This window comes from Rissa tridactyla, chromosome 4 (genome assembly GCF_028500815.1).
Source record: "Rissa tridactyla isolate bRisTri1 chromosome 4, bRisTri1.patW.cur.20221130, whole genome shotgun sequence".
Taxonomy (NCBI): domain Eukaryota; kingdom Metazoa; phylum Chordata; class Aves; order Charadriiformes; family Laridae; genus Rissa; species Rissa tridactyla.
This window is the reverse complement of record NC_071469.1, coordinates 29,875,227-29,898,478: the sequence shown is the minus strand read 5'-3', so window position 1 is coordinate 29,898,478 and position 23,252 is coordinate 29,875,227. Positions and strand designations below refer to the sequence as shown.

General features: G+C 40.0%; 1 protein-coding gene across 13 annotated transcripts in view; it reads left to right on the top strand.

Moving 5' to 3' along the window:
• Nucleotides 1-4,186: 4,186 nt before the first annotated feature.
• Nucleotides 4,187-23,252, top strand: part of MIA2 (MIA SH3 domain ER export factor 2) — a 44,976-nt gene continuing 25,910 nt past the window's right edge. For 4 of the 13 annotated variants that reach the window (XR_008466025.1, XR_008466024.1, XR_008466023.1 and 1 more), the window contains exons 1-13: nucleotides 4,190-4,490; nucleotides 5,906-6,039; nucleotides 9,279-9,365; nucleotides 9,715-11,896; nucleotides 14,582-14,797; nucleotides 14,925-15,022; nucleotides 18,714-18,845; nucleotides 20,748-20,769; nucleotides 20,880-20,968; nucleotides 21,364-21,435; nucleotides 22,157-22,267; nucleotides 22,585-22,656; nucleotides 23,039-23,143. Coding sequence is in view for 9 of the 13 variants with exons in the window: in XM_054199241.1 (XP_054055216.1) it covers nucleotides 4,376-4,490; nucleotides 5,906-6,039; nucleotides 9,279-9,365; nucleotides 9,715-11,896; nucleotides 14,582-14,797; nucleotides 14,925-15,022; nucleotides 18,714-18,845; nucleotides 20,748-20,769; nucleotides 20,880-20,968; nucleotides 21,364-21,435; nucleotides 22,157-22,267; nucleotides 22,585-22,656; nucleotides 23,039-23,143 (3,435 nt within the window). In the remaining 4 variants the exon portion in view is untranslated. Of the gene's footprint in view, nucleotides 4,491-5,905; nucleotides 6,040-9,278; nucleotides 9,366-9,714; nucleotides 11,897-12,422; nucleotides 13,686-14,581; nucleotides 14,798-14,924; nucleotides 15,023-15,403; nucleotides 17,073-17,139; nucleotides 17,719-18,713; nucleotides 18,846-20,747; nucleotides 20,770-20,879; nucleotides 20,969-21,363; nucleotides 21,436-22,156; nucleotides 22,268-22,584; nucleotides 22,657-23,038; nucleotides 23,144-23,252 lie in introns of those variants that run through there. The other 9 variants (XR_008466026.1, XM_054199243.1, XM_054199244.1 and 6 more) reach the window with 9 other exon arrangements.

Below are 23,252 nucleotides of genomic sequence, written 5' to 3'. Positions count from 1 at the left end.
CTGTCTTGTGGAGTGCTTCCATCAGATGGTCGCTTCTAGCTTTAAGTATAACTTTAGAAGGTGATTGGTTTTTTGGGATTTTGGGAGGTTTTTTGGAGCTTTTATACTATGCACTGACTTTACACAACTTACTTGTTGCCTTTCCTTCAGTCCTGATGCACAGCTAAACTGGAAGGCTCCAAGAATGTGTTTTTTTCCATGATGCTCCACTCGGAGTCCTTGTCAGAGTAGATTTTACGCAGATTGTTCATTAATTATAAGCTCAAACACGACTTTGTGTAAAAGGTACATCTCTTCAAATTCCTGCTTCTTTTCTTTACTTAAGGTGATGTCTTTGTGCTCCATTGTATGTATTCCAAGGAAAACTGAAAATAATATTTCTGCAGAAAGTAGGTATTAGTGAACTAAACACACACGCACACAGCAAATGTAATTTCCAAAATTTGCAAATAGGTTTCTAGAGCATCTTTTGTTTATTGGGAAAGTAATGGTCTTGTGGTTAGGTCCCAGTTATAATTTTGAGATTCAGGTTCAGCTGCTGATTTTGTAGCAATTACTGTGGTACAACAGGACAAACCTATTCATTTTATGTATGTCCTAGATCTCTAAAATGAGTTTCCCTGCTCAGAAAAGTATGTCTCTGAGACTACATGATGGGATCAATTGTTGTGGCAGTGATGTATGAGTAATATACAGAGATCTGTGTTTTGGAGGATATAATTTTGCTCTTTCAGACTTTTTTTTCTTTTCTCATCTCAATTTTATAGCAATGCTGTGTTTTACCACAAACCTTGTTCAGGCAGTTGTTATTAGGTGACAGTGTTCTATTATATGGCAAAACGTGAGGCATTCAAAGCTGGCAAACGTATTATCAAGATTCAAAGTAATGTAAGTCACAAGCTCCATGATTTTCTAGAAATGCAGTTAGTTGTCATGCTCGTAACTGGTTTTGTAATAGGGAAGCAATAATGGCTTTTTCTTACTTTTATTATTCTGGCTAAGAAAGTTGATTTAAACCTGGATGATGAACAACTGTTACCTGTTTAGATTTGGCTAACTGTAAGAGTGAATTAATGTTCCTTTTCTTCGTTTTGACTTATTAATTTTTAAAAGATACTTGTTTAAAAAAAATGGTTTTGGCATGACATTTGATTCAACGTGAAAGTTGATCTGTATTTTCATCCAAACATCCTAAGTCAAGAGACCTATATTTTTAAAGTGCTTTTGCCATGGACTTTATTCTTCCATGTATTAGTGCAATATTCTACACTGTGAAACCCTACATTCCGTATGGAGCTTTTTGGTGCTAATCATAAAAATATAGCCAAAGCTGTATATACTGAAGTTATTATAAAATAGGTGTTGACTTTTATGTACTTAAAAAAACTTTTGCCGACTTATGATTTGCTTAGGGATCTTGATTGTTAATGCAGATACTGAATAGTCTAGGAAATGCAACATCTCTTGTACTTAGACAAAATCATGTCTTAAAAGAGCCATCTAGTGTGCCATGGTACTCGGTTTATTTAAATTACACCGTTTATTGTGAGTTGATCCTTCTGTGAATTGTAATACATCATTAGGGATCTCTGCGTTTCTAGCTCGGTAGTTAAAGTTACTAAGATTTCACTGCAAATAAGAAGTTAATAGTTTCATCCTAATGAAAGCTGTTGGAAATAGACCTTACTCATTCATTAGCATCGAATGTATAGTAGTACTCACATTTGTTGCTTCAGTTCCGCAGAACAGCAATTAACTGGAGTCTCGCTCTATCTGCTATAAAGCTTTCAACTTTGTCCTTTGGAAGCCAGCTATGATAAACTCCATCAGTCTTTACCTTTGACTTTAGTTCAAAGGTGATTAGAAGTTACATTTGTATAACATTTGCAAGTATAGGATTTACACCTAGAAGAAAAGAAGATTTAATGTAAATATGACTTATTGAAGTTACTTGAGGAACAAATAACAGGGAACAGAGATCACAATGAGTGATGCCCAGAATAACTTGAAAATTGCAGATGTAGATTAAACTGAGTAGCTTGGATGATCTGCAACATTTTATGTACATATAAAGACGAGAGTTAGTTTGGGTATCCATATGAAGCTGAAGTCAGAGCCATTTTCAGGGCTATTTTGACAAATACAGTAACAACATGCAGATCTCAAGGTGTGGGTCTGATCATTTGTCCTACCACACAAACTTGCTGAAGTATGTAATTTTAGGTATCAGAATACCTGGCTTTTCCATTTTTAGGTGAATCGGCTTTATGTTGCCAGGCTGGAAAAGGGACTATTAACCTTTCTAGGCCTGTTATTGGGTTTTGTCCCATGTTTCCTGGCTGGCGTGCAACATTATGAAAGACTCTTGGCCAGTTGTTAAATTGGTGGGATAAAAATTTTGTCCTTTTTTTGATATTGTACAACACAGTATATACTGGAGGGACTCGCTCTACAAATTTATTGTATATTCTGTTTCACTCATCTGTCCTAATCTGTAGAGACTTGGGAATGGAGAAAAAAAGAAAAAGAAAAAAAAAAAAGGAAAAGGAAGACAGGCTTTTTTTTTTTCTCAGCAGGTTTCTTTGCATTTGTCATGTTTTAGCTGCTTGGTATTCCATTTCTCCCCTTTCACCTCCTACAGATAAATCTAGAGGACCCCAGGGAAGGTCCCCAGTCACTGGCCCTCTAAGGAACACAAGATCCAGGGGGGTGGAGAGAATGTTGATGGTTGATGCTGGGGATGGGGCTGCACCAAAGCTAGTCAGGAGCGAGTTGGGAGGGCTGATTTGTAGTGTATTTTTCCCTGGTGCAGAGGACGGCATTCTGGCGGATTACCTAACAGCAGAGGCAGCTGGTGTCCCGGGTCATAGGATAGGCCCGTCTGACTACCAGGTCATGCGGCAAAGGAAGGGGCCAAAGTGTTAGATTGCAACTGGAGGAGATGTCATCTACTGCGATTTTTTTTGTTTGCAGGACGTTGCTGGTTAATGTGACCCTGGCTCACTTTGTGCCTCGGGTAGATGATCTGTTTGCTGGCTCAGTAGATCAGGCTGAGCACCGGTGTCTGGCAGGTTTCAGTTGAGGAGCAGGAGGGAGCAGGGGGCTATGCTGCAAGTAGGACACAGCTTAGGTTCGTGGAAAGAGAAAGCAGAGCGAATTCTGCATGAGTCACACTCAGGACTGAAGGAGGGGCAGGCCTGCTAGAAAGCAAATATCATCAGGCTGGGAAGGAATGCAGGTTCTTGGGGCACTACCAAGGAGAGAGAGAGAAGAGGCTACCCTATGCAGGAGAGTGGGAAAGGAAAGGTAAAGCCCCTTTGTAGGTAAATTAGACATACTGTGTTTAGGTGACCACGGAAGTGCAGGACGATGACATGAAGCCTTTGAAGCAAAGCCTACTTCTAATACAAACCTCTCCGCAAAATTTCATTTAGAGCACAACTTCCTACCGATGTAACCAGTGTACAACTCCCTGCATAATTACCACTTTAAAGCATAACCTGTATTAGAGAAAACATTATTTATAACTCCATAGTGGATAATAGGTTGCTAAGAAACAGAGGGTGTTCCTTAAAAAGCAGGACATATCATCTGCTTAGCTTTGGTATATTGCTTTGTGACACATGGTGTAGAGATAGCATATGGATTTTCTAGTTGTCTGAAGAGTCTGAAAACTGCCAAGCACCTTTAAAAGATGTTGGAGTTGAGTAAGCATTCCCTATGCTAAAGGATTGTGCTTGGCATATGTAGTGCATGAGAAAACTCCAAAAGAGTACGTGGGAAAAAATTTCTGTTCCACGTTCCCAATGACCACCTATCTAAATCCTAATCTAAAACATAACAGTGTACACAAAATACAGTGTATCAAACAAAAAAAAAAAGCTAGAAAATCGTCAGCAGCTGTATTAGCAACCATGCAAATCAATATAAGCCTAAAATTGATAGTCCATCTTAAAATCAAATGGAAGATGTATATTAAAAGTGCATTCATAATCCAGAAAAAATTCTAATACAGCTCTTGTTGAATTTCCCCTAACACAATCTTCCACAAACTCAGTAGGAAGAACCTATCTGATAGAGGCTAAATTGTGATGTGACCAGAACTAGTTTCTTTGTATTCAAAACCTCAGTCTAGCTATCAGAACATAGTTAATTATTAAACGTATGTGTATAATCAGAACACCTGACTTTGCAAATTGTTAGCAGGTTAGGATAGTGTACTTCTGTTTAAGCAGATGAGAGAAGGAAAACAGGTTTATAAGTTTATTTGCAATGTTTTGTTAGGCGAAGAAAAACAACGTAGACCTTGCGAACCACACATTGATGCAGCTTCCGCAGTTTCCGCAGTTTTAGTGCATTCTAGATTTAATCTAAAATGTCAAGGATCTTGGATCAGAGAATTTTGCTGTTAGTAATTTCATTTTTAAGAAGTCTGCAGACTACAAAGGTACTTTCAGAATGGAAGAAGTGTGGTGATCGGGAATGTGAGAGTAAGTAAAGAAGTTTTTGGTTTTTTTTCAAAAGGAGTCTGTGGTGTATGTGCAGCTATTACGAATCATAATGGGGAAATTAGCAATGAAACAGACTGAAAATGAGTAGTCACAGAAAATGTTTGTTGTAAATATACTAAGTTTATGAGCATTAGGCTTAAATATTTCAAAGAAGAAGAGAAAAAAAAATACTTGCTGGATTGTGTTGTGTAAGTATAGAAAGATCAAAGTTCAGTAAAAATACTCTCGAATAGCTAGTTTTTCTCAGGTTTCCTCAAAACAGGCAGTATAAAGCAGCTTTAAAAAAAATAAAAATGGTGGGCTATAAACTGAGAAAGAAGACTGTATCTCTTGTCTTTACAGTACATTCACAGCCTATTCTGCAAAATTCATTTTTCTGCTGTAAGCAAACTGTTTGGTTGTTTTTTTTTTTAAAAAATCCTTCTTACAAAAGCCAATGTTAATATATCCTTTTTACTTATTTTTTTCTTCTTTACCATGAAGTAAGAGCAGTACCTAATTATGGAGTTCCTGGGGAGTTTATAGCTCTGCAGGAGGCAGAGCCACTGAATCACATGCGGGCAGTGATAAATAATGCCTCATTTATTATCCACTGATTACCTTTGTGAAACCTGTCGTAATCGTATGTAGTTGAAGTTGTTTCTAAGCTGTCTCCATCGGTTTGGCAGCCTTAACTGTTGCACTTTCAATGTGGACAGCTTGCTCTGAAGTGGAAGAGACCTTAAATTTCCTCTGCTGATGGATCTTTACTTTCCTACGGAGCCGTACCGACTTCAGTGGGCTCTGGGTGCTCAGAGATGTCTGTCTTTGTGGAATGGGCTCCAAACTGACCAGAGCACATCAGTAGTGGTTTCTGTGGGAAGACGGGGGCGGGGGCGCCAAAGAGAATTTAAAGTAATTCAAACTGAATTGGAAACTGTTTTTGGCAATGTGTTTAAGGTTTAAACTTACCTATTCATAAAATAAGTGTATTCAAAATAGAGGACAAAATAATTACTAGATCTAACTTAGAATTTCTAAAATATACGATTATAAAAATGCCTGGGAAATATTTTTTAGCTGTTTAGATCTGGCTTCAGTAGCTGAACTTGCTAATACTCCACACATATTTCAGCATTGAAAATTTTGCTGAATAAGGAAAATGCCCATATAGAACAAGACCTTTTCTCCATGATGTCTGTAGCAAATGGGAAAGAAAACAGGGCTGCTTTTTGCATTAATTGTTTTCCACTTGATGATATAAATGGATTAGTATCATAATAAACCACGTATTGATGCATTAACAACACGTTTTAATGTATTTATATATATTAGACTTCTTCAATAACCTGTCTGACTTCAGACGAAAAGGCTGCTCTACTTACTTGTTTCTTTCTTTCTACATACTATTCCAGCGGCAATGAGCAGAGTTCAAGCCACTACAGACTACTTAGGGCCTGACTGCCGGTATCTTAACTTCAAAACAGGGGAAGAGATAATGGTATACTCCAAACTTTCAAGGAAAAATGAAAATTTGTGGACAGGAAGTGTAAGTACTTCAATCTGAAAGACTTTCCCCATAAATACTTTGGATAGTATTGTAAGAGCATAACTGCAGTCTGCTTGCTTCTGGGGATCTTCCATCTCTTTTGTAATATTAACCAGTCATGGATCAATACAGTATTTGGGAGATGGGTCATTGGTATTATCTTTATATAGAAAGGGAAAATCAAATCTTGGCAAAGATCACTCACGGAGAAACAAAGCCAAGATGCGAATCCAGAAAAAGAACAGAAAAAGGAAGCCTACAGAGGGTGGAAGCAAGGAGGAGGAATACAGAGAAATTGTCTGAGCAGCCAGGGATCAGATTAGGCAAGCTAAAGCCCTGATGATAGAATTAAATCTGGCCAAGGACATCAAGGGCAACAAGAAAAACTTCTATAGGTAAGTCAGTGACAAAAGTAAGACTAGGGAAAATGTGGGCCCTCTCCAGAAGGAAACAGGAGACCTGGTCACCTGGGACATGGACAAGGCTGAGGTACCCAGCGACTTCACCGGCAAGGGCTCTAGCCACACCACCCAAGTCACAGAAGGCAAAGGCCCCTGGGAGAATGAGGAACTCCACTGTAGGAGAAGACAAGGTTCAAGACCATCTAAGGAACCTGAAGGTTCTCAAGTCCATGGGACCTTATGAGATTCATTTGCAGGTCCTGAGGGAACTGGTGGATGAAGTTGCCAAGCCACTATCCATCATATTTTAGAAGTCAGGGAAGTCTGGCAAAGTTACCACCAACTGGAAAAGGGGAAACATAACCCCCATTTTTCAAAGGGGGGGAAAAAAGGAAGACCCAGGGAACTAGCGGGCTGTCAGTCTCACCTCCGTGCCTGGCAAGATCATGGAGCAGATTCTCCTGGAAACTCTGATAAGGCACATGGAAAATAAGGAGGTGATTGGTGACAGCCAACAAGGCTTCATGAAGGGCAAATTGTGCCTGACAATTTGGTGGCCTTCTATGACAGCTTACAGCGTTGGTGAATAAGGGAAGAGCAACTTACATCATCTGTCTGGACTTGTGAAAGGCATTTGACACTGTTCTGCATGACATTCTTGTCTCTAAATTGGAAAGACATGGATTTGATGGATGGACCGCTCAGTGGATAAGAAATTGTCTGGATGGCCGCACTCAAAGTGTTGCTGTCAATGGCTCAATGTCCACCAAGTGGTCACCACCATGAGTGGCGTTCCTCAGGGGTTGGTACTGGGCCTGGTGCTGTTTAACATCTTTGTTGGCAACATGATTTTGGGATTGAGTGCACCCTCACAAGTTTGCCAACAACACCAAGCTGTGTGGCGTGGTCAACATGCTGGAGGGAAGGGATGCCATCCAGAGGGACATTGACACGCTTGACAGGTGGGCCTGTGAGAACCCTATGAAATTCAACAAGGCCAAGTGTAAGGTCCTGCACATGGGTCGGGGCAATCCCAAGCACAAACACAGACTGGGTGGAGAATGGATTGAGAGCAGCCCTGAGGAGAAGGACTTGGGGGTTGATGAGAAGCTCAACATGAGCCAGCAACGTGCGCTCGCAGCCCAGAAAGCCAACCACATCCTGGGCTGCATCAAAAGAAGCATGGCCAGCAGGTCAAGGAAGGTGATTCTGCCCCTCTACTCCATTCTTGTGAGACCTCACCCGGAGTACTGCATCCAGCTCTGGGGGCCCCAACAGAAGAAGGACATGGATCTGTTGGAGCAAATCCAGAGGAGGGCCATGAAGATGATCCGAGGGCTGGAGCACCTCTCCTATGAAGACAGGCTGAGAAAGTTGGGGTTGTTCAGCCCAGAGAAGAGAAGGCTCCAGGGAGACCTTATAGCAGCCTTTATGTACCTAATTACCTAAAGGGGGCCTACAGGAGAGACAGGGAGGGACTCTTTATCAGGGAGTGGAGCGAAAGGGCAAGGAGTAATGGCTTTAAACTGAAAGAGGGGAGATTTAAATTAGACATTAGGAGGAAATTCTTTACTGTGAGGGTGCTGAGACACTGGAACGGGTTGCCCGGAGAAGTTGTGGATGCCCCATCCCTGGAAGTGTTCAAGGCCAGGTTGGATGGGGCTTTCAGTAACCTGGTCTAGTGTGAGGTGTCCCTGCCCATGGCAGGGAGTTTGGAACTAGATGATCTTTAAAGGTCCTTTCCAATTCCAACCATTCTATGATTCTATGAATCCCAAGTTTTCTGTCTCCTTCATCTAATCATTTGGCTATAATGATTTCATCTGGTTCCCATTCAGGTCTATCAGGTCAGGTACCTACCTACAGGTCTGTGAGTAAGAAGGTTTTACAGTTGCTTAATCAGCGATCCAATACTGGGACCTGACTTCACGGTTTGGTGCTCAAGGAAAGTTCCCAGAGAAGTTATCATGCATATTTAATGATTTGGAACAATTGACAATGTAGCTAGAACAGCCAGGTAGTTATGTTATAGCTAAGAAGGAATAGATGCATTGATCCAAATCCAACTGCTAGTAAAACCGTGTGAGTGCTTCAAAACCAGAACATATTGGTAAACTTTTCTGTTTGTAAATGATCTGTCACATTTCTCATTTAACAGTGAAATTCTCTCTTCCTTTTTTCATCTGAGAGTATCTTTGCAGGTACCTCACTCTTCCTTGCTTTCCAAGGTGTATTCCTCCATTAAAGGCTATGTACAATGGTTTGATGTAAAGCTACTGGTCGGCTTCTTGTCAGACTGACCCTTACTTTGATTCTTTTGAGTATTATCATCAACTTATTTTCTGTAGTGTTGCCATCTTCATTGTCATTTCCTCTTCAGCTGCAGCTGGCCTCACACCTGAATTTCATATCCTACTTTTCTTGTAACTTATGGGTCAGTGGTAATTAAGGCACGACTTTTGTCCCACTTGAATTAATGGAAAATTTGCAGACAATTTTAGTAGGAGCTGGCTGAGACCATCTGTGCACACAACACTGTCTTCATTTGAAGCAGTGTTAAGGCCACTGGTATGGTTCTGCACAAACACACGTTCATAAAAATAATACAGAAAATAACGGCATTGAGTAATATGCTTCCATTTGCTTTCTGAAATAGCAAATGGAATACTTTTGTGAAGGAAAAGTAAACCAATCTTTTGACCAAACAAAATGAAGGGGGTAGGGGGAAGTCCTATAAGCTTCTTGTTCATTCATACTTTTCTAGCGTATATGATGCAAGCACCTAATGTACTTATCACTGAAGCTTAAATGCTCTCATTCCTTTTATATTTTTTACAGAAAGGAAAGGATTTTGGATATTTCCCAAAAGATGCTGTGAAGGTTGAGGAAGTTTTTATCGCAGAAGAAGTTGAAGTGCTCACCAAGGTAAACCAGCATCACCAGATTTTCCAACGTAGTTGACAGCAATTGAAAAATTTAATATCCAGTTAGAAATTCAACTGTGGATGCACATTTTATTTCAAATCATTCAAAACATGCTTTTTTCATTATTGCTCCATTTGTGTGTATTGTCCTCTAAAATAATTTTTATCTAATAAAAGATATAGAAACATTAGGAAGAATATAATTACTCACAGTCCTTTGTGTAAAGTTATTTACACATATAACAACACAAAAAGAGAATAAAGATATATTGCTGTATATGTATGTATTTCTACAGTGCTGTAGAAAATTACACATGAAAACATTTTAAAAATTAATATTGTTCTTTTAGGAAACTGATTTCCTTTGTCTTCATGGAGACAAGTACACTTTTGAAACTGAAGACAGCACATTACATGATTACAACAAAGACAGTGAATACTCATCACTTGATGCAGAATCAAAGCTGCATGAAGACGAACTCTTAAAACATACAGGAGACTCCATGCAAAAGGAAGAAAGAGTTGAATCGATTTCTGAAAATGATTCCAAGGAATCTCCCACTCAGGAGGAGTCTGCAACTGAAAAGTTGGTTAGAAAAAATGAGAACAGAAAAGATGATACCGAAGAGCCAGAAATGCAAAACAATGTCCCACTAGAAGCCATTCCAACTCAGTCTAGTTGGATTGCAGGATGGTTCAGCACAGGAAGTAACAACAATGAAGAGCCCTTAAAAGCCATTACTGAATCTTTAGAAGAAAATACATACCGAGGCAGAAAAATGGTGGTAACTGCTGAAAATGACCTACAGGAGCCAAATGAGAAGGAAGAACAAGAACCCCCAGCATCTGCTTGGTTTCAAGGTGGACTGACGGACTTTCTGTACTTTGGTAAAGAGAATGTGGATGTTGGTTTGGCATCAGAAAAAAATGATCCACAAATCCATGATGTTTCTGGTGTGCCTGGACATTCCAATAATGAACAGGAAACAGCAGCCACAGAATTACTGACAGAAGAAGAAAAGACTGAAAGCCAAGAATCCAAATCGAGTTGGTTTAATTTGGGTTTAACTAATGTTCTTAATTTTGGCCATGCTGAGAAAGATACAATTGTTATGGAAGACCAGCCAAGCAGAGAAACAGAGGATGAAGCAAATAAGAATGAAGAGGTGCAGACTTTAGACCAGAAAGAATCACACATGGACAAAGAATCAAAGGAGACAGTTAAAGCAGTGGCAGATGAAGAGATTTATGGACAAGAAATAACAGATTCAAACAGTAACATGCCAAATCCTGGGGAGACACCAGCAAGTATGCGTACTCTTAGTGACAACAAAAGCACCTCAAATAACACAGAAACATCTTTTGATATACTAAGAGGTGACAAAGAAAAGCCAGTTGAACCTTACAGTTCAGAACAAAGCTTGGTCTCGGAAAGCCAACTGCTGAAAAACACTGAAGCTAAAAAGAGAAATAAGGACTCAGAAAGCAAACATGGCCAGTCAGGTTGGTATACAAGTATCTATAATAGCTTTATCAATTATAATACGGACACATATGATAACCAACAGGGACATGAATCAATTGCACCAGATCAGATTTCTTCTTCTCCTACCCCACCTCAGACTTGTGATCCCTCAGACACAAGAAACACAGAAGAAAAGCCTGACATAGCTGAAGAACAGATCCATTTCTTCACTTTTAGTCATTTTGCAGACATGCTGAAGTTTCAGAGTTCAACAGCCGAAGAAGAGCAAGTGCAAAGTGTGCAAGGTGATGTGCTTTTTAGTGAAGAAACCTCTCAAACTGAAAATGATGATGAAATATTACAAGGAAATAATAACAGAGCAATAAAAGTACAAGCAAATCAGAGAGTTAGTGAGGAGCTGTCTGAAAAAGATGAGGGTGCAATCCAAAAAGGCAATCTGTTTTCCTCACTAGCTGTGCAAAATAATGAACACAGTAATGAACAAGCAAAACATTTTGTCAAATTAGTTGATGATAGTGATGCATCACAAATTTTACCTGTCGAAACACTAGAACAACCTGAAGTATCTCAAAGACAGTATGTACCCTTATTTAGTTATTCCAGTGCTGAAGAACATGTTTCTAAGAGTAGCAAAAGTCAGGAACTACCAGGAACTGCAGATAATCACCTGGGCATCAGGAAGACCCAATGTGCCAGTGAGCCAAGTCTTACTCTGGAAACACCCGAGAGAGGCAAACCAGTTGAATGCTGTGATACAGAACAAAATTCAGCATTGAAAAGCCAGTTTAAAATGGATGGTAATGTAAAAGAGAAAATTCACAAACCAGAGAATAAAAATGATGCAGTGGGGTTTTATGAAAACATCAAAGATTTCAGTCAGGATATTTTTAATGATGAACAGGATCAGAAATCTGAGGAGTCACAAGAAGTGACTCCAGGCCAACCTTTCTCTCCTCACCCCTCATCTAGTGGCTTCAGTTTAACAGGTACCAAAACTTCAGAAGAAACTGGCCACTTGGAGGACACATGGAGTTTCAGAACGGCAGGTAAAAACTGCTTGCTGAGAATAGAACAACTAAGCTTCCATGATGAAAACGGCCTCAGTGGAAGCCTTGGTAAAATACTATGGGGAAAAGAAACTGAAGGCACCTCAAATCAGAAGGTTAAACACAACAAATCAGATAACAGTAATGCAGATACCTCCAAAGAGAATGATCTTTCTTTTCAGCTGGTAGTGCAACATAACAAACAGGGCAGTGGAGGGAAAAGAAAACCAACAAAATCTTGCAGATTAGTAAAAGATACGACAACACTTGATGATCTTGCAGATAGCCTGCCAAGAGAGAAGCTACAAACTGAACAAATTCCTATGAATGTGCAACCTCATCAGAAAGGTGAAGCAGAAATAACACTGGAAAATTCATGTTCCAAACATGAGCTTCTGGTACCAGAAAATGGGTTAGAGGGCAGTCTTAATCCAGATCTTAAAAAGAAATATAAAAACCACATGGGATACAAAGGAAAGATTATTCTGTATCATCAGATTTAGGCCCATCCATTCAAGCTGTTATGACAGTGCAAGATACAAAAATATAGACAATGACTCTTGAGTTTTGGAAGGCACCATCAAACACAACTTCAAAAGGAACAGTAATGGCAAAGTCTTCAGCATCCAAGTAAAAAAAAAATTATACAGAAAACTTAGTAACAATAAAATCAGTTATGTGATATTAGTCTGACTGAACATGAACTTTTACCCTAGCAGCCCTATAAAATAGAAGACAATTTTTAAAGAAAACAAACAAACAAACAGAAAACATTACTTAGTGTCTCCCAAAACCCTAAAAATATAAAGCCGGGCTGCTATTAAAAAAAACCAGATTGATTAAATCCTGCAACCTGGCATTACTGAGAAACCTGGCTGATAAAGTATACGTTGAAAAAGAAGATACTGCTGTAACTGAAAGAATGGATAATACTGAAAAATTAATTGCTGATATACTAAAACAAGATAGGAGAGGGAAAGAAAAAAAAAAATCTGAAAATCAGAGAGTCAAAGTCCAGAAATATAAATAATAAAAATTATATTCTAACAGAAAGGCAGTATTTTTATCATACCATCCGGGTTCTTTGCAAATATATTTGGTAAAACTAACAATTAAGCCTGTAGGAAAAAAAAAAGTCTGAGGATACACGTTTTGTCAAAAATAAACCCAAATGAAAACAGGGATGGACACTAGGACTAGTAGAATTAAATACTGCACAGAAGAATGAGATGGAGTTAAGAGAAAAGGAATCTGAACAAGAAAAAGATACTACTAAATCTGTAGAAAGTCCAGAAAATTATGAAATCATGCAAGATAAATTTGAGGAAGGACAGCTTGGCATTTTGGAAAAAATACTGCTGCAGAATACAATGAAAACAAGAAAATTGATAAAATCACAATAGGGCAGACAGCATTCATGTCCCCAGAACCAAGCAAAACCAGGCAAATATTGTATGATAAACACTCAGATTTACCAAAACCATTGATTACATTCCAACAATTTTATTTAATGTCAAAACAAGACGTTAAGCAACCCTGAGAGTATCTCTGAGGGAAGCAAACTGATGCAGCTGTACCAGCAACTTGAGAAGATTCATAATGAAATTACAGCTTCCTCATATAAAAACAATGTTATGCAGAGGAAACCAATGATTGCATCTGCCACAAAAGGGGCACAATTTCGACATGGGGCAGGAAAAATGTATGGAAAAAAGGAATGTTGTTCTACAGCTGCCAGAGCTTTTGTCTGCTATAACAATTAAGTGTGCAGCCCAAACTGCAGCTAAAGGTACTGGAGTAATGTTTCACTAACAGTGATTTAGCAAGAACAAAATATGCTTTGTTTGAGGAAGAGAATACAACAGATACTACACTGTCTCCTTCTGGTGATTTAAAATCAAGAGGTAGCGAGCCTAACTCATAGTAGTTAGTGACTGATTTATGATACTGAATTTATGATAATGGTAACAGTTTAAGAGCTAGTTATTCTTTCTGACTTTTGAATATTGCATTATTTGCGATGTGTATCTTTCGCCAGTACTGGTTTGAAGCACAGAATTAAAACATTAATCGATTTGTAAATTATTTTTTTTTTCCTACATGGGCAAGCAAGCTGTGGGGTTTTTTGAAAGCGGTATTTTATTGGCTTCAGGAAAATTTACTCCAGGTCACTGAAATTGAGGCAGCTAGGTGCCTTCAGTAATACTTCTGCATGAACATGCCTGTGGTTTCTTGTATTTCACGTGAAGTTTGTTATCTTGTGGGAAGTTGTTAATCTTTAATCCTACATGGTATTTTTAATTGTTCTTTCCGTAAAGCTTTCCCCTCTTGTATTTGCATATAAGAAGGAGACCTACTAATCCTGAACAGGGAATCTATTGTCTGACTATCAAAACCAAGCACATTTTTTCCTGAACACTGATTTTAACTACTTTACTACAACACCAGTTTTACTTAAAGCTCTATCCTCCAAACTCTAAGACCGTTATTTGAACAAGTATTTCTTAAATCATAAATCTGTAACGCAGTTTCACTGTAATGCAGCACGCTAGTGTTTGGCTTTAAGCTGAGGAAAATAAAAATATCAAAATCTCTGTAGAGGTTAATATCTTATAAAACTCTGTGGGTATGTATAAGCTGAATCTTCTGAAAATAAGCATGATTTCCCTTCACAATTATTTGCAGGAATAGGCAGAAGAAAGCTACTAGAAGAAACACCAGAGAAGGAACATGAAATGAATGCAGCTGTAGACAGTGAACGTGACAGTGATCAACATTCAAAAGCAATAGCGATTCCTTCAGTGCGTTCTGAAGAAAAAACGGACAGTTCAGCAGTTGACTCTCCACTGGACGTCACAAAGCCTTTCTCAGATGCCATCCAGAACTATGTTCCAAGTAATGGTATGCGTTAAGCTTCTTAATTTTAAGGAAAACAAATTTGCAATCTTAAAAGAATTTATTTGGAATTATATTAAGTTGACAATTGTAACGTAAAATCTTTTTTGTTTCCTTATGAACTAACCACAAGGAGGCTGGATATATCAGATACTTCTGTGCTTGAATGCCCTTGAGATCAGGGAATCGATAAAATCTGTATTTTCAGCAGTGACAAGCATTATCAAAAAGGTAAGAATTCCTTATGTGAAATATTGTTGACATTAGTGCAAAATTAATCCAGTTACTGGTTATGTTCTGCAATCAAGCTCTTAAAAAAAGAAAGAAAGAAAAAAAGACCTTTTAAATAAACCCCCTGTAGTCCCCTTGCTTCTGGGGGTATGTGATGCTAAATGAGATATAGAACAAGAAAATGTCAGGTTAGCTGCTGTTCATCTGCCTCTATTGTTTGCACTGCAGAACCTAATGAACTTAGTGTGGTGCGGTTTTTTACAGAACAGCCAGGAAACACTTCAGCGGTCAAAACATCAGCATTTGGGGTTTTTTTTTTGGTTTTGGGTTTTTTTGTGTTGGTTGTTTTTGTTTTTTTTTTTATGAAACCCATAGCTCCCTCTAGTTCCCGTGATAGTACTGATCACATTTGCTTGCACTTAGAAAATTTGGATTAGGATGAGTGAAACAACCAGAATACTTCCATTGTTTTTAAAAAGTAATTTCAAAGTTTTGATTCCCAAAGATTCCCATAATTCATAATTGCATTAAAAATACTTTTCTAAGCAAGTATCTAAAATACAAAATGGGATTATGATTGCTATAGGGATGTCTTAAATATCAAAATGTAGGGACAGAGTGAATGGGGACCTTATTGGACATAACTGCACCAGAAACAATGCTGCCAGAGGAAATATGAGAAAAGATAGATGGTGTTGCACTGTCCCCTGTAAACAGAAGTGTAATAACAGGTAAAGTGGTATATGGTAAACTTCATTAATTTTAGTACTTTAACTTTGCTTAGATTGGGTAACCTAAGTTTAAGAACCATATACATTTGTTCCTGATTTCCAGTGCGCTTACAAAGATTCTGGCTAAATTGCAGCCTGAGATGAAAACTGAAGGGCTCTGGCTTTGTTGTTTTGTGTTTTTTTTTTCCCTCACAAACCAGACTGGATTTCAATGCTCATTGATAGGTCACTGCTATGGCCAAACTCATCCTTGTATTGTTTGACACAGCTAAAAAAGCCACTTCCACCTACCACGGTCTCTTAGGTGGTACCAGCTTCACAGGCAAGTCACTCACCTTGCATTGTGAAAATTAAGTACATGTAAAAAAATGAAGAAAAAAGAACAAAAAAACCCCCAAAATAGTCACAATGAATGAGAAGCTACTGCTGTGTGGCATCGCCGCTACTGTCTCGCATCTTCCCTTCCATTCCCCCTGTACTCGGCACTGGTGAGGCCCCACCTCAAATACTGTGTCCAGTTTTGGGCCCCTCACTACAAGAAAGGCATTAAGATTCTGGAGTGAGTCCAGAGAAGGGGAATGAAGCTGGTGAGGGGTCTGGAGAACAAGTCTTATGAGGAGCACCTGAGGGAACTGGGGTTGTTCAGCCTGGAGAAAAGGACGCTGAGGGGAGACCTTAATGCTCTCTATGACTACCTGAAAGGAGGTTGTAGTGAGGTGGGGGTCGGTCTCTTCTCCCAAGTAACAAGCAACAGGACAAGAGAAAATGGCCTAAAGGTACACCAGGGGAGGTTTAGATTGGATACTAGGAAAAATTTCTTCACTGAGAAAAAGGGTTATTAAGCATTGGAACAGGCTGCCCAGGGAAGTGGTGGAATCGCCATCCTTGGAGGTATTTAAAAGACATGTAAGATGTGGTGCTGAGGGACATGGTTTGGTGGTGGTTTTTGTCAGTGTTAGGTTGATGGTTGGACTCGATGATCTCAAAGGTCCCTTACAACCTACTAGACGATTCTATGACTCTATGTGTGTACCAGCAGCCCTAGTACGATTCATTGTTGACAAACTTACTTAGCAGAAGAAATTGAGTTTAAACGACGTCGTAACGCGGCGGCCCGCCGGGGCACCAACCCAACGCCTTGCGCAAGGTCCACCTGCCGCCCTCCCCGCCCCCGCCGGGCAAATGTCCGCCCCGGCTGCCCGTGAGGGAACCCCGGGCCCTGGAGCCGGGCCCTGCCCCACCGATCCAGCCCAGACGGTTTTATTTTTCTAAAGACCTTCTCAGGGGCACGGATGGAGACGGCGGACGCCGACGGGGAGGTGAGTTTCCCTGACCGGCGACTTTGCGGAGGAACAGGAGTAGGTTCCGGGGACACGTCAGTACCGGAGGCCGGTGAGGCGGTGGCGTAGGCTGAAGGGAGCTGTCGGTCCTTCCCGCCTCTCTTTCTGTGGGGAGAGGGCCCGGGGACCTACGGCTCTGCCGGCCGCCCCCCAGGCTTGGAGGGCGAGGAGAGGACAGCCCTGAGGCACGTCTGCCCCTCGGGGCCGCCTCTGGAGGCGCCGCGGCGGCCCCGCTGAGGCCCGGGCCCCGCTGTCACCGTCGTGCTCTCACCTTCCTGGCAGTGGTATCTCCCGCTCCGTCCCCCCCTGCAGTGGCGTGGAGCAGTGGTACAGCCTGCCGCCCCCTTCAGGCTCCCACCTGTGCCCGCGTTGTTCCCCCCTTCCTGCGGCAGCAGTGGTTTTTTCCTCCTTCACCCCCCCACCCCCCGGCCGCGGCAGTGGTACAGGCCGGTTGTCAAGCGGAGCGGCGGAAGGGGCCGCGCGGCGGTGGGCCTCGCGCCGCCGCGGTAAGATGGCGGCCGCCGGCCGCGGGAATGCTTTGGACGTCGCCGCCGCCAGCTTCTGGCTGGGCCTGCGGGAGAGCGCGCAGCGCTACGGCGGGCTGGCCTTGGAAGGGGCGCGCAGGGTGAGTGCGGGACCTGCCTCCCCCCCCGCCAACCGCGGGGCCGGCTCTGGCAGACCCCCGCGAGGGTCGGGGTCTTGCGCGTCAGCGCGTGGGCCTTGGGGGAAGCGGCGGTGCCGGGTGGTGGCGAGGGGCTCGGGCCTGAGAGAAACGGCCCCGCACCGGAGCGCAGGGCTGAGGCGTAGGGGCGGGCTCTGCTTGGCCGGTGTGTGCGGGCGCGGGGGGGGGGTCCCGGCAGCCGGCGGAGAGCTGCGCGGCTGGGGGCGGGCGTGGTCGAGGGGGCGGGGGGCCCGTCGGGGCTGGCCGTTTCTTCGGGAATAACGGAGGTCTCAGAAAGCCAGAGCAGTGAAGCGAATCCCCTACCCCCCGGTTTCACACACACGCACACCCCTCTTGGCTTGCGGTGGGGGTATTCTGGCTGTTTTATTAAAGAAATCGAGGTTCAGGCTTTACGGTACAGTAACACTTTGTTAAACACAGGTCACATGTAGTAAATGTGAGCTACATTAAGCGGGTTATATCCTTGAGAAAATAGTGGTATCCGTTTACAAATAAAACGTGAGTGTATTTAAGCATTTAAAACGTGTTAAATCATTGGCTGTGTTCAGTATGTTATTTTAGCATGAAGCAGGTTTCTCTAACAAACAAATCTACCAGTAAATCATAAGAGACTTATCAGTATTGATTCTTCTAACAGTGAAATGTGTAGACAACTCAAAGCAGAATTTGCCTTAATTGGCAGGTTCAGAAGGAAAACTTTTCAGCGCTTTACCTAGTCATCATCATATCTTGCTGTAACTTTTATCTTATTTTTTTTTCTTCGCTTAGTAGATGTACAATTTAAAAACCAAAGGCTGCTTCTATCTTCTTTCTCTGAGTTTTGGAAAAAACCAGATGTACAAGCCTTAAGAGTAAACCAAGTCAACGTGTAACGTCTATTTCTGTTGAAAATATTAACCGCTTTTCCTTTAGTTGAAGCTTTTTACTTTATTTTTCAGGCTGTGGCTTCACTGCCTGAAGATATGAGACCTGGTCCTGATCTGTATGGTTTCCCATGGGAAATAGTGATTTGTGCTGGCATTGTTGGAGCCTTTACTGTTCTCTTGTTCCTGTATAGAAGTTATCAATCAGTAAGTGTTCAAATTACATGCAGATATGTAGAGTGCGTTAATGGTTTGAATTGAAATTGTTATTCTGTTCAAGATAGGTAATGCTTCAGAGTTTCGAATCTGTTGTGATTGACTTTAGAATCCCGAAAAGACAAATTCGGAAGTAGTCTGTGAAGATAGTAAGTGTTTGGACATGTACTGAGTGACTGTTGGTATTAGAGGAAATGCAATGAAACTTACTGTAGTAAGGGTTCCGTTTTCCTTCTCTTTTTAATTTCTACACCAGACTTTCAAAGTCAGCCATTAAATTATTTTCACGGCATATGGAGGTTTTCCCTAGGCTGTATGTATTGCTGTGCGTATAGATATCTCTGTGACTACCCTGTCTGTAGCCAGACCAGCTCAGGTCTTTCAAGGTAATTGTAAGCAAAAGCAATCCAGATGAATTCCCATCAAGGGAGACATTTTAAAATTCTTTGGACAGTGACCTTGATTCTGTTTATTGGAACACTGAAGCAATTTTACTGTGTGCTGTTTGTGAGCGCTAAGCTGATGACTTTGAGAAATGTAGTACTGAAACCTTTTAACACACAAATCAGATTATATTTTTGAGGTAAAGGTTGCTTCTATTGTAAGTAAGGATCTGAGTAATAACAGCTGCCTGCCATACTCTCCCTACTAATGAAATGAGGTCAGTGTCCATAATTCAGTATTCTAAAATTCTCCCTAGTTTTTGCATACTTTTAAATAGACAGAATGTGATTTTGGTGCTAGGTATAATGACACTCACGTTTGAAGATATGTTGCATAGTGGTTTAGTTTTTTGGATATGACCAGATGCATTTTTAGGGTTCTGACATCAATTTAGATCTGGAAAATTGCCATCTTATTCTGTAGCAGTGATTCAGATTGTCTGTAAAGGTATCTGTAATGTATCTATAATTTGGGTTGTTGCTTCTGTTTTCTAGCAGCATCCCTTTAGGTGGTATGAAAGAGATGTTCTAGTATTGTTTTCCTCCTGCATATGTCACTAAGGCAGAAGTTCTACTAATAGCTTTTTCAGTCATCCATACTTAGGACTGCACTGACTCCTCTTTGAAGAATTAATGGTTACTTACTCAAAAGTAATGGGGTTTGATGTTGGGTTTTGGGGGGATGATAGGATCCCCCCATCATGCTTATGACTTCCTCTTTTCTATTATGGACTCCTTGTCCATCCCATGTCTTTAAATGAGGAGGAAACGGGGAAAATCTGAGGGACCCATTGTGTGTAAGAAACATGATCCAGGCCCAGCCTTGAGAGGAATGCTGTGTTGTAAAGTTTTTGTGGGTTCAGCCAAGTTCTGCATGTCTTGTCCAGGCTGTTTGTGACGGATTTTGTCCCACAGTTTGTTAGATTTTGATTCTGGGACTAGACTCTGCATGGCAGTTGCCGATTTGGCACTTCCCACTGAATTGCATCTGGGCAGGATGCCCATCAAGTTGTACCCTTACTGCAACTCTAACTGTTATGTATTACAATGTGTGGGGTTTTTTTCCTCATAGGAAGTTAAGTCTGAGCTAGCATGTGGAGCTTCCCCCTCCCTCCCCTTGCCTACTCTTGGCTGTGCATGTCCACTACCGCTTTGTGTTGCAGTCATGGTTATGTGATGACCATTCAGAGATGTGTTATAAAAGTGATCCAGGTGAAAACTAACCTCCTTTCCTCTCTTCTCTCTGTTTAATTAGAGTGGGAGGACAGGGCAAAAACAAGTCACGGAGGGGGTAAGAGGAGAGGATGCAATTGCCCATTTTTAACAGCAGCCTGTATTTATAGACCTTCCATGGTTAAACTGATGGAACCACAGCTTATAAGATTAGTTTTCAGATACTGTACAAGTACAATTGATCAGACATTTTCAGTATTTATTCTTTTTATTTCAGGTCAGAAGTCGACTTTATGTAGGTAAGCTTATTTTTCATACTGTTTCTTTGGAGTATGACTTTTTCTTCTTTTTTTTTTCTCCTTTTAATTATTTGGATGTTGCAGCACTTAACTGCCTTTCATTTTTTTAGGAAGAGAAAAACAGCTTGCTAATAAAATTGCTGAATTAGTTGAAGAAAAATGCAAAACTCTTGAAAAACTCAGCCTTTGCAAAAAAGAGGTAATGATCCTCACTTTTTGCTTTCACATGTGTCACAGGAATGGTCCCAATTTATCAAGTATTTAAAGTAGTTATGTAAAAGTAAGATGTTTAAAGCATTTTAAAAGTGTTTCTTCAAATGCTTTTTCCTGTCAGTGCCTGTAAGCGCAATTAAGGTGTTAGCGGGTTCTGCCTTTAACTCTTAATGCGATGTATTTCACTGGAAGCAACTTAAAAACGTCTTTGGTTTGTGCTACTGGGGTAATCTACTAGGACTTAGGCTTTCCTGATTTCCAGCAAGGTGCATTTGTGAATGTTTAGGTGGTGGCTATGTTTCAGACTAGAGCATCATAAATTAATGCCATTATTTAAGCAGTTCTTTATATACATTCTGACATAAAGTGTTTCCTTTCCAGTTTGAAGATCTAGAATTGTCTCTGAAGGATGATAATGTTATGAAAGAATCAACAGATACATCTTTTTTTGAGGTAAAAAGATAAATGGAAATTTTTATTTCTACAATTTAAGCCAGTATTTCAGGAAAATGCTGCCCATATTAAAAGAAAACAAACCACCACACCAAACCCAACAACAGCAAAACTAAAACAAAACCCTGCAAAACTTAATTGTTTTAATTGAGAACATTGTTATTTTTGTCTTGGGTTACTGAAAATGACGTAGAAGTGAGGCATTTAAATTGAGAAATTTTTGTAACAACTGCATTAAAAATTACTGATAATAGAGCAAATGGCATATTAGACAATAAAAAGGAATTTTTCACTGTTTCTAGGAGATAGTAACGCATGAAGTATTTTTTCTCGCACACATTTTAATTCAAATATATTTGTATAGGCTCCTGGAGAAGAGTTGTAAACAAAAATTACCACTTCATTGTTTATATCCTCCAAACTGAGAATATATTTGTAAAAGACTTCCAAACAAGTTAATCAGATATCTAATGAGCTCTATAGAATTTGTCTAACAAAAAAGCAAATAGATTTATTTAATTCTGCACCTCAGATACTACAGAGCTAATTGTTACAAGTTTTGTTAACATGCAAGAGTCTCTATAGAGTACTTGGAGATTTATCCTTGATACGGTGAAATTTGTTAAACATACTTTGCTGTCATATTTAAAACATACTTGTCATCTTCATATGTAATTAACGTCAAATGTTTTATGTTAACTGTCAAAACAAATCGATTTAGGGAATGCATGAAAAACTGAACAAGTCAAACTTGGAACTCAACCAAGAAATAGAGAATCTAGAAAAAGAACTGGAAGAAGAAAAATCTAAGCAATCAGAAAATGATAACTTGGTAAGAATAAATAGAATCCTGTCTTTGTTACTATTCATTTTAAAAAAATCCCACAAAAAACTTCTCTATGGAGAAGACAAACTATTCGCTTTGGGTTTTTTGACACAAAAACTACATTTCCCATTTTGTCTTCCCTCATGCTCCCTGTAGCGTATTAGAAAAATAACACCCATAGAGGAAAATACTCAAGAAAAGCTTGTTTTACTGATTTGGGAGTAGAACCTTCTCAGTTTGAAAATTAAAGTAACTTTATTAATTGCCTAGACCTTTTCAGTCAAATCTGTGGAAGAAGCTATATGACAACTAATAATTTTCAGGTGGCTGAAAATCAGAAGCGAGTGGAGTCTTTAGAGAATGACGCAAAATCTATCCAGTCACAAGTTGATGAGGTATGTCCAATCTTTATAGTGTCTGTTTTCAAATCTTTGCAATTTCTCTGTTTTCCATGTAGTTACTGTTTTAATTTTGTTTCTGTTAAGGGTAAGGCTTAGTACTTTTGCATGATGTGATTTAGCAACTTTGAATTTCATATAGTGATAGACATTTATTGGGAAGTACAGTTACCTTGTTTTTTCTTTACCTTCTTACTTCACAAAGATATACAGTGTTGCAAAACTAAATCAGCAAAAACTGTTGAAATTGTAGGGAAAATGTGAGAATACATATATAGCACAGCTAAAAAACCTAAGAATAAGTCCAATAACATCATCGTGACCCCACTTATATCTTCACCTATACTCTTTAAACAACAGACTTTTTTATTTCACTTAGGCCAAGTCCACCCTAAAAGTGTATCAGATTAATACAGAGAGACTCAAGACATCCATTCAAGATGCAGTAGATGAAAACTGTCATCTCCAGGAAAGTGAGAAACAGGTAGGTTCTTTCTAGTTATTGTTAGAAGTACTCTCTTTTCTTATGATACTATGTAAATATGATTTCTCCAAGGAGCTCATCCTCAACATGTGTGTTAATACCCCTTGTG